At 34.4% G+C, this 11,804-nt stretch overlaps 1 protein-coding gene across 1 annotated transcript; it reads right to left on the bottom strand.

Annotated features, from left to right (window-relative positions):
* Positions 1-1,270: 1,270 nt before the first annotated feature.
* On the bottom strand, positions 1,271-9,207 carry LOC107787836 (dihydroxy-acid dehydratase, chloroplastic). Its single transcript, XM_016609444.2, has 14 exons — positions 8,517-9,207; positions 7,113-7,184; positions 5,487-5,534; positions 4,584-4,738; positions 4,246-4,440; positions 4,061-4,172; positions 3,887-3,956; positions 3,736-3,794; positions 3,489-3,612; positions 3,322-3,392; positions 2,765-2,866; positions 2,474-2,554; positions 1,921-2,079; positions 1,271-1,639 (listed from the first exon to the last, which is right to left on the bottom strand). Exons 1-14 carry the CDS (start codon positions 9,051-9,053, stop codon positions 1,589-1,591), a joined length of 1,836 nt encoding a protein of 611 aa, XP_016464930.2. The 5' UTR covers positions 9,054-9,207; the 3' UTR covers positions 1,271-1,588.
* Positions 9,208-11,804: the final 2,597 nt, after the last annotated feature.

Below are 11,804 nucleotides of genomic sequence, written 5' to 3'. Positions count from 1 at the left end.
GAACGATCATGGCGACGCGATATTGTTCTTTAAGTCATTTTTTTATTGGCCGGCAAAATTTTAGGCGATTCTTGTCCGGTCGCCCGGGCCCATGCAGATGGCGTGGGCTATAGCATACAAAATTTTGGGAATCGGGCGGAATTTTAGTTTTATGGCCCTACCAAAAAATGAGTAGCGGCCATGGCGAGGTGATAAATATTGTTCCTTATATCGTTTTTGATAGGTCAGCAAAATTTTAGGCTATCCGGGTCTGGTCGCCTGGGCCCATGCAAAAGACGTGGGTTATTATAGCACACGAAAATCTAGGAATCGGATGAAATTCCAGTTTTATGGGCTCTGAAACGCCAAAAAACGAGGAACGGTCATGGTGAGGCAATGATTATTATTTCTTCGGTCGTTTTTTATAGGCTGACAAAATTTTAGGCGATCCGGGTCCGGTCACCCGGGCCCATGCAGACGGCGTGGGCTATATAGCACACGAAAATCTAAAAATCGGGCGAAATTCCAGTTTTATAGCCCTAAAACGCCAAAAGACGAAGAACGGTCATGACGATGACTATTGTTCATTAAGTCGTTTTAGATGGGCGGCAAAATTTTAGGCAATTCGGGTCCGGTATGAAAATGGATTTAGCTTCAACCATATTATTTGTGCAAAGTCCAAAAAAGCTCTAAAAGGCCATTATCATATCTCCTATGTGATCCCTCAGAATACCACCTCCTCCTGCTAGCCTTGGATTCCCTTTATTGCATTTATCTGTATCAAGTTTGAGGTATCCATCAAGTTATTTTAGCCATTTGACCGCGATAACATTGAGAGATGGTTTTAACTTACCAAAAAAACATTTCTATCTCTCATTTTACCAAAAAGCATTTCTATCGCCATCTACCACCGTACAACCATTGCCTCACTATCCACCAATGCCACCATCAATCACATTATGTACAATCTCCAGCCTCTACCACCAACAATCTCAATCACCAACTGCCGCCGCCAACTTAATTGCTTAAATGACATTGTAACCCTTCCTCCTCACCCTATGTACAATTTTCTTATTTTTGGAAGAAAAATAAAACAAGTACCCCCGTCGCAGCTCGTGAAAGGAATGTTTTAGTAAGTTCTATTCAACTTTAAATCAGCCAAATTCATCAGACATTTTCTGATTTCTGAGCATGTAACTCATACGATGACCTGAAATCTAGACCTTCAGATCATGTTGAGCAACATTTTGAGACCAAAACCTAGGGCAATGAAGAAAAACTCAGACAGCAATAAATCCCAAAAGTAGAAGTTATTGTCCTTTACCAATATTATTTCACCAAGTATTATACAATTTAAATCAAAACCAATGAACAACTAGATATCCAAAATTACAAAGTAGGAAAAAGAAAAGAAGAAAACAAGGCTCTCACTACCTCTAAAACAAGAACCATCGTATATGAGTTGCACCTGAAAATATAAATGGGATTAACCTCTATAATAAATATGCTATGAGCCGCGAAGATGCCCCAATTGCAGCTTCATTCAAAATCTACAAATCAAGCTTTTCCCAGGTTCACTCTATGCTTTCATAAAAAATGATTCTCTTGTCTATTCATCAGTAACACATCCCTTGGAAGCAGATTGCACATTTCTGATATACTGGAAAGAAAAAATTAATTATGTCAATATCCCGCTTTTTGCGTTCAACATCTCTCTAGTATCAAATAATTACGGGACAAGTGCACATATAGTCATTCTCAGGGATGCTATTTAGTCGGTACTTATTTTATGCTGAAATTTTAAACTAAAAGTTTTAACTTGGGACATTTTTGTCCTTAAAAATTGAATTGAAAAACTGAAATTCAGGACGCACCGGCTAAGTCCTAAATAGAAGTCCTTTAGAGTGGCTACCTGGTGTCATTTCTACAATAATTACATACCTTGTAGAGAACCCCTCGGTCGGCTTTATATGCAGGAGGAGTCCAATTCTTTCTACGCTGCTCAAACTCCTCGTCTGATAACTGAACGTCCATTTTCCTCTTCTGAATGTCAATTGTAATTATGTCTCCATCTTGAACAAGACCGATTGGACCTCCTTCCTGGTGAGGGTTTGAATTGCACAATTCTTAATGGCAATAAACCAAGATCAAACAGGCTCTTCTATGCTATTCTGATGGTTTAGGACTGTTATCACATGCTAATATTTCTATGCCATGTTTGCCTTAAAAGGCAACTGCTTAAGTATCAATCGCATCTTCATGACCACATTGGACGTTCGAAAAAACAAACTAGAAATATTCTTTGGCAACTAAAAACTAATGATTACAATAGGAATATTAGTGAAGAAACTTTGGCAACTAAAAACTAGTGATTGCCTCCGCAAAACTAGGAACTATAATAGTAGTTTAACATATTTGACAGCTGATTTTTTTAAGTATGCATGACGGCATGAGCTAAAAGAAGCAACGAGTTGAATAACAAATGCTAATGTACCTGTGCTTCAGGACATATATGTCCAACAACATATCCATGAGAACCTCCCGAAAATCTACCATCAGTAAGTAATGCACAATCCTATGGTCCAAAAGAAAACAAAATTAACATTCAGCACCATGAAAAAACCAAAAAGCTAGGAGCTAAGGCCATGCAACAGATTTCAAAATGAAATCCAAATAGAAAGACAATAGGAATAAAAAACCATAACTTTTACTAAATACATGTCTTAAAAATTTTGCCTAGGACAAAAAAAAGAGACGAGGAAAAAATAAATCTCGCATTACGGACCTTCCCAAGACCTGCACCCATAATGGCACTTGTCGGTGTCAACATTTCGGGCATTCCTGGTCCTCCTTTAGGTCCCTCTCCTCTAATGACAACAACTTTTCCCTGAAAGATGGTATGCAGATAAGATGTCTCGTTTGAACTGGCTCAAACATAAGCTCAAACTATTGCAGGCAGTTACTTTCCAGCAAACAGAAAAGGCAAAATAAATCACTAATAACTGACAGTTTCAGCATTCCAGAAGAGAATTTGGAGTAAAAGAATCTTAAATGACACTTTACTACTTAGGCAAAATGCAATGGACGTCTACGAGACCAAATGCGAGATGAAACTGAAGAAATCAGCAGAAGTAACACTCGGTCGCACAATACTTCGACAAAATATGTATAATTTACCTATTGAAGTTCCAACATAGGGCAGAGTGTAAGTTTATACAACAAGACAAATAAACAAATCAGAGATTCCATCTTTACTTCTTTGCTGCCTCATCAAAAACCTACTTATGTTTCAGATATAAGTAAATGGAAAAAAATGACTGGGAAAGGGATTAGCTGGCATGCCTTAAAGCTCAAAGGGTCTTCTGAGATAGCTGCAATCATAGCTTCCTCTCCTTCAAACACTAAAGCGGGGCCTGATGCACAAGTCCCGTGATTGTTATATTTTCAAGACGCAAACAAACAGCGTCCGAGACACAAAAAATATTAAATTCTAAATTAATGTAACATACCAGAAAAGTACATCCCTTCTTTCCCAGTGATCTTTGCCACGCTGCCGTCTGGTGCAAGGTTTCCATATAATATCTGAATGTGGCCCGTTTCTTTGATGGGGTTGGACAATGGTCTTATAATTTGCTATAAAACAAAAAAAGATGGACAAAACTAAGTATTTATCCTAATTTCCATCACGAGGCAACAAACCTATGAGAAAATCATCACTGCAGCAAATGGCAAGCAGCCGTTGGAAAAAAGACCTACCTGACCTTCAGCTAAAGAAGGAAATAGCTTTGCGTTTTCAGCCAGTGTCTTTCCCGTGACTACAAATCAAAGAGTAAGTCAAATGAGTGCCCCATTTAGTAGATTGACCAGTACAACAAAATATCTACTAATAATCATCAAAGCAAATTACCAGTCATACAGTCCCCGTCCAAATACCCAAGCTCCAATAGGTGGCGAATGACTGCAGGTGTACCTCCAATCTATACATAATTAAGCTCAGCAATTCATCAGAACAAAATCGACAGCAGTGAATGCCATATAACCAAAACTAAAAATATATCGGCACACATAGTATTCTACAAACCTTGTGCACATCCTCCATAACATATTTTCCACTAGGCTTCAGATCAGCAAGGAAAGGAACCGCATCGCTAACCTTCTGGAAGTCATCTAGAGTTAATTCCAAGCCAACAGATCTGTGGAGATATACAAATCATGACTCACATACTCATAGCAAAAGTAAAGTAACTCTGCGGAAAAGTTGCTTACCTTGCAATAGCAATTAAATGCAGTACAGCATTCGTTGATCCACCAAGCGACATGACCATCACCATTGCATTTCGAAGTGACTTTTTTGTGATGATATCTCGAGGTTTCAAGTCCATCTTCAACAATTCCAGAAGATATTTTCCCGCTAGGCGGCACTCATCCAACTTCAGTGGGTCTTCAGCTGGTGTGGAAGAGCTTTGGTATTGAAAAAGGAGACGGCGAAAGGACTCATTAGCAATGATTATTGTTAAAACAAAGTTTAAGTAACTACATCACACTTTTTTTTGACAAGGGAGTAACTACATCACACTTATATACCTAAAAGGCAACTTTTATACCTATAAGGCAGTGACATGCCCAACGTCTCAATAGCAGATGCCATGGTATTTGCTGTATACATTCCACCACAAGCCCCCGCACCAGGACATGAATTACGAACTACATTCATCCTTTCTTCATCACTAACAGAACCACTAACATACTCTCCATACACCTGTAAGCAAAATCAAAGCAGAAAAAATGGTATTTCCCAAGTTCCTACAGAATTAAAGATCAGTGATTGCAAAATGTTATGTAAAAAGCTGACTTTTAAGTTTAGCCTTCTCATACTCTAAAAAGTTCAAGTCACACAGCATGCGTCTATCATATATAAACCTTAATAACTCCAACTCTGGCACATCAGAAAGCTTCGCAAGAACAACATTTAAATGCTTGTAGAAACAAGAGTATCCACTAAAAAAAATTAAGGTTGTCATAACTCATAAATGGGAATGGCTTTTTGTCAAGAAAAAGATTTGCCAGTTGCCACAGAATGCCACATGGACATAAAATGTGCTTCAACAATGTATTCGTTGATAATACATATACACACACACACCAATAACATCAGCATCCATATCACTGAAATCTACAGATAAAGACCATCCTCCAACAGAAGATGATATACAGAAGACAAATAGGATATGCTTAGAGGGATTGACACAGGCTAGGAAATGTTTAATATCTATGTGTCTAACTACTTTATATTGGGTTGGAGTAGAAAATTTAAATGGCTAAGAATTTTTCATAGCCTTCCTAATTTCATTAGAATAGTAATCTAGTAAAGCTTTTGCCATAACTCCTTACTGTGTTTCCAAGTAAATGCTTTACTTATTAAACAACAATAATCATCCAAAGAAGAATTGCTAAAGGGAGCAATAAAAAGACACTAGAACAGCAAACTGGCAATTCAGCAGACATACCTGGAAAGCGGATACAATGTCGAATGTGTGCCCTTGAAAATGACCAGGCTGTAAATTAGGAAAAGGTAAAGGATCAACAATAACTCGGAAGAAAACAGAACAAAAGATCAACATGTGATGCAGTAAATGCTCTTAAAATATCATTATCTGTCATTATGTTAGTAAGAGTCTAGAATTGTTAACCTTTGATGTCATTTTCTATTTAACATTATTTCTTGAAAATTGGTCACCCTTATGATTAAGCAATGAAGTAATTGACGTGTTGGCATTTTATAGTCGTCATACAGCACACAGTTAGAAGCTTACAAGCAGCTTATGCCATCTCTAATCTTTCACACTCTTTTTCTCTCCTTCTAACAGTTAATCCTAAGAAAGTGATCTCTCCTATTTCATTCTCTTATTCCAATTTCTATCCTCTACATATTCCCTCCACCTTCTTTCCTAGCAAGACAGCTTAGACTATATAGATTCGTGGCTAGTCCAGCTTGACATGTTCCGCAATGCGCTATTTGGATTGCTGCCTCCTATGCCATCTATAACAAGTTCTCTTCCATTTGCATATGCTTTTTTATGCAACGAAAATTCTCTTTGATGCAATGGAAAAGTAAGGAACAATCAAGAAATACATGTATTTCTTTTCATGTTTTATTTGTTAACATTTATTGAATATTTAGTGACTATGTACACATTTTATTAGAAAATCTCTAAATAATTTGTAAAAAAGCTTTTGGGATAAATTGTTTTTAAAGAAATTCTTTTGGGATTTTAAAAAAATAAAATTTCAGTGATATACGAGAAATTTACAAGACGGATAAGGAGCTCTGTCATGATTGGATTGAAAAAGATACATGGTCTTGTGGCTTTGCACCAGACAGCAGACCAGAATCATCTTGAAGAAATATTTTTTCACTAAATATACTTCTTCTTCACTCAAGCCATAGTGGAAACAGCATATCATCTCCTAAAATAAACATAAAGGATTTCCAAAGATTTTTTTTTTTTTAAACCAAATCACAAAGTTTAGCAGGAAAGACATAACACCCCTCAAATAAACCAAACAAGCTCTGTTGCATACACTGTGCAAAAGACCGTGTAAAAGCAAGTGTAAAGGAGAAACATACACAATGTAGCTAACACAGGTACAGTAGAGGTCATGCAAAGACTGCTTTTCATATCGAGTGCTTTCCTCTACTCTCTCATTTTCTCGATACATCAAAACATAGATTTCAAATACTACAAAGCTTCCCCTTTCCCCTTTCTTTTTCCAAAACCCTGCCTGAAAGTTAAAAATCTTCCTTCTCTCCGACCAAGTAGGTTGAAAAAAAAAAAACCAAAGCATGTCGAGCTAACTCTCTTCTCCGCCTCTCTTTGATGGACTCAATGTCTTACTTTTCCCTATTCTTTTATTAATTGTGGGAATTCTGAGTAAATGAAACATATTATCCTAGTTATCTCCCTTTTTGTTTATTCACCACAGTTATTCAACTTGACTATTCTCAACTAAATATTGGAAGCCATGGAATGGTTTCAAGCAGCAGCATTAATTCAGAAGATAACATCTACTCTACATGAAAAGAGGCTTGCGATGCACGAGAAAGAATTAAAACATGAGTGTTCCAATCTGACCTTAATGGTTCCACCGTATATCATGATACTTGGCCTGTTTAGTCTTCCCATCGCCATAATTGTGCCTGGCATCTGCCATACAACAACAATAAATTATCATAGAATGTGCATACAGATAGGCAACAATAAATTACCGACAACAGTCTCAAATTTTTTCGCTCCACCAAAATAAAACTACAATACCATAGAATGTGCACACAGATAGGCAAAAATCTAGTGAAAAGGAACACTGAAAATGTAGGAGATAAGGAAGTTGAGAGAAATCGCAAACATGCTCGAATTTACATAATCTTAAATTGCTAAATGAAATCTTGAAACAGATTACATTTTGCTTGAGTGTTTTATAATCAGGGCATGTCAAAGAAACAACTTTTTTGAAAAAACATATAACATGTCAAATAAAAATATTTGGTATTCTGAAGTAATTGCATAACCAAATAAATCTTCACAGCAGAAAGGCACCTAATATGCTGGAATTCATTTTTTTGCTTGGTCAAAAAGGAAAAAAAATCCACAAACTTTTATGAAAAATCTTAAAAGCATTATACTTCTATACACTTCTAACTGAAAGTATTATGTTTCCAAGAATCATATACATCCAATACTCCAGGAAATCAACCAGGAATCTTATCCATATAGTACTTTAAGAGGTTGAACCTACACAAGAGATTGTGAGTCTGTACAGCATAGACAGTAATTTTTTGAAAGTAAAACAGCAAATGTATTAAAAATACATATAAAGTTGCAAAGCTGAAATCTTTTCTCCATAATAATAGCAAAGTTTGTATCTTTTATCCAAAACAAGAATAGCAAAGTTTGTATCTTTTATCCAAAACAAGAATAGCAAAGTTTGAATCTTTTATCCAAAACAAGAATAGCAAAGGTTGCATGACTGCATCTTTTATCCAAGAAATAATTCCTAATGCCCAAATACCAACTCAGAATTTCCCCGGTGCACAAAGCATCCCAGGTGCGGGGAAGGGCCGCACCCCAACATGTGCAATGTAGACAGACTACCTGATGCAACCATTAATGGCTGATTTCATGGCTCGAACCCGGACAACTTGACCGTTGCTCCAAGGCTATCCTTCTAAACTCAAAATTTCCCCAAATATCAAAAATCAATAAAGGAGTTTTAAAAAAAAAAATGTAAAAAAATTTAAAAAAAATCTTGTAAAAAATTTTAAAAAAAAGGCTCACATTTTTGTTACAACTACGTCTCAATTCCAAACAAGATAGGGTAAGCTATATGCTTCGAGAAATATACCTATAAAATTGCAAAGCTAGCATTTTTTCTACACAACAATAGCAAAGTTTGCATCTTTTATTCAAGAAATAACAAATAGAACAAAACAGAGTCAATTTTTTAAAAATTCTTATCGAAAAAAAGGTAAAGAGGCTTACATTTTTGTCACAACCAGGAATAGCAATATTCCCATCATACCACTGAGCAGACATAACAGTTTCAATACTATCAGCAATCAAATCTCTTGACTGCAAACTAAAACACATGCCACGTGTCCCCATACTAATAGCATCACTAACACCAATAGTGTTAAACCTAAACCCAACCATATTAGCTTCTTGAACCCCTTCTTTTACAGCTTCAGCTAATTTCAACAAATGCATATTACATGTATTTCCTTCATACCATACTGAGGAAATTCCTATCTGGGGTTTACTCATATCCTCATCAGTTAATCCTACACCATATAGAATTGCTTGCGACCCACCTTGGGATTTTGGTTCAGTTATACGGCTACTGTATTTGTTGAGTTTTTGAGTGGTGGTTTGTGGGGGTGTTGAGGTGGTGGTGGTGGTGGCTTTGATGATGAAGGTGGGTGGTTTCTTTAAGTGGGGCCTACATTTAGGGAAAAGGGTGGTGGTGGGGGTGGTGGGGGTAGGGCGGTAGGTGGGTGGGGAAAGTAATTGAGCTTGCATTGTGGCGGCGGAGCGAGGAGGAGGAGGAGAGTGAAGGGGTTTTACTGTATCAAGGTTTAAATTTGAGAAAGGGGAGAAGTATACGACAAATATAGAGATATGTCTAAGGGATTGTGTCTTAATCTTGGACTCTTGAGTTAGATAAGAATGAAAAAGAGTAAAGGTAGCGAAGGGAAAATTTATAAGAAATATCGAAATTGGACGAATATTCACTTATTCAGTGTTATTGGTATCTTTACTAAATCGACTATAACATGTTTTTTTAAAATTAAAAAAATTAGGACAAAATATAAAATTGATTGGTTCTTCAAAAGTAATTGTAATGACTAGCCAAAAAGTGAATAAATATATTTTTTTTTATATACTAATATCTAACGTACGTTGGACGTTAATAATATCACGTGATAATTTAAATATTTATTTAGATAAAGAAATAATAAAATTTAATTAATGAGAGAAAGTTTATGTATAAATATATACAACAATCATCTAAATGTCGAAAAATATTATTACATTAGTATAATACATGAATTTAAAATAAAAGGATATCATCAAAACTTACACAAACGATCAATTTTATCATGTTAGTTAGATAATTATATATTGTCATGTAAAAGTATTTAATGTGATGGTATCTTAACGAACACTTCTTTGTGGACAATATTTTTGTGTGTATGCTTCCTCCTAATGCGTTGGTTGCTCTGTCTCCCTTGAAAGTGCAACATACAGTTGTTCGTGCAATTATTGTCAAAACTTCTATATAACATCTGTGTGCTATTACATAAGTTATTCGGTGTATCTAAGTTTTTCAGTAGCATGACGGGCATATTCTTTCTTCAAAATTAACCTATATACAATGGAAGATCAATTTTAACTAAGTTTATTATATATACGGCGACACTAACATACGTAAGAAATAAGAAACTTGACAACAATATGTATAGTAGAAGACCAGTTGGTATTAAAGTATTTAAATATTCTTCTTGGTAGTAATTATTGGTATCATTTTTTGCCGAGTCAAAAGCTAAAAAATATTTTGTTTTTGCTATAAAATTTTATAATCAACCTTTTTATTTAGTTGATCAACATATTCATTTCTGCTAGCTAAGATATCTTTTTAATTCTATCATACGATTTGCACAAAATCTAATGATAGAAATATTTCTCTTATTGAATGCACTAATATTACCATTGGAATTGATAACCGAATGTTAAGGAAGAACCAAATTATATTTTATTGGATGCTCTTCTTCGTTTCCGACACGAAGCAAGTAGACACTGAATACTGGATCTGTTCTTACTTTATATTTCTTGTCAGTTGAATCTTTTTCGTTTGAGGCCAGAAGTATAACTTTGGCAAGCTAGCTTTTACAATCTCAGCTTTTGTCGATTTTGGAACTACTGGTACTACTTGACAGAAATCACCTCCCAAACTATTAATTTTTCACCAAACGGTTCATTAATATCCAATATATTTCGAGAACTCCGGGCAATTATTTCGATCGTTTGACATTTAGCCATAAGTGCTTCATCCCATATTATTGATTTTGCTTTCCTTGTAAATTTAGCAACATTACTCTACTTTGATATATGTGTGATGGTTATTTAAGTTGTTTGAAGAGGTATATCAAATCTAAAGTGGGTGGCCTCACGGTAAAATCGTTGTTGGTACATCACTTGATATCATTGCTAACAGTGTCATGCCTCTTGATATGATATTTGCAAGTAATTCATGATATTAAAATATTAATTCGATTCCGCCGAGGCATCTACAAAGAAATTATACCAGAGTCGACTCTTTATAATATAGTCTTAAAAGCTTGTTCTTGTTTAGGATTTAGCTTTGATTGTGTTTCTGCATATACTTGTACAACATTTTGATTCTTAATAATATACTAACATTTTTACTTTGTGTTCTAACGCTCTTTTTGTGGAATAAATTTATATACCCTAAGATATTTTTTAACTTGAATAAGAATTTTACTCATATGATGAATTTAAGAAATAATTGAATTGGATTCTTTTGCTAAATAATTAATTAAAATATTTAATTATTTGATTTTAACATAAAAAATAATTTATTCTATGTTGATTCAGATCTCAATATTAGCTCATCTCTTGTTTCGAATATTTAATATTAATTATAATTTTATCCAATGTAAATTTTATTTTCAAAGAGTAAAAGATTTATATGACATTTTACTTTTAGATCTTTATGTTTGTAGAATCAATAGTGGTATTGACTCTTACTAACCATTTTTTCTCTCTTTCTCACACATTTACATTCTTAAATATTTTCTTAGTTGTTGTTTAATAATTGGGTATTTATTAATATCACATGAAAAAATAATTAAAAAATATTATTTGAGTAGAAAAATAGTTCAAATATAAAACAAAAATATATTATCGTGGGGGTATTTTTTTCTCAATTTCAATTTCAACTCTTTATGCAATCCATTTAATATTACTTTTATTTTTTCTTCGTATTGGATATTATGTAGTGGTAATGTACTTCCAATACGAAGGAAGAAATTAATTTTATTAAACCATCCTACATATTTTTAATGAGAATTTAATAGACAAAATTTATTAATTTAAATTCTTAAATACTAAAAATTAGCATAGAAGATACTGTAGTCCAAAAAATAGGTTATTGCAGTTATGTCCTTTTCCTATGAGTTCTTCCGTTTAATATTTTAGGGCTATTTTGATATATTAATATTGTATTTATGATTTTATAATAATATAGAC

This window comes from Nicotiana tabacum, chromosome 13 (genome assembly GCF_000715075.1).
Source record: "Nicotiana tabacum cultivar K326 chromosome 13, ASM71507v2, whole genome shotgun sequence".
Taxonomy (NCBI): domain Eukaryota; kingdom Viridiplantae; phylum Streptophyta; class Magnoliopsida; order Solanales; family Solanaceae; genus Nicotiana; species Nicotiana tabacum.
This window is presented reverse-complemented; position numbering and strand designations above follow the sequence as displayed.

Bases quoted from the DNA above. Each gene is read 5' to 3' on its own strand.
- LOC107787836 (XM_016609444.2), bottom strand. From the start codon at position 9,053: ATGCAAGCTCAATTACTTTCCCCACCCACCTACCGCCCTACCCCCACC. The intron at 4,739-5,486 runs GTATGTCTGCTG...TTTTGCTTACAG, and splicing joins ACATTGTATCCGCTTTCCAG to GTGTATGGAGAGTATGTTAG. The intron at 3,393-3,488 runs GTATGTTACATT...CTTGTGCATCAG, and splicing joins AGAAGGGATGTACTTTTCTG to GCCCCGCTTTAGTGTTTGAA.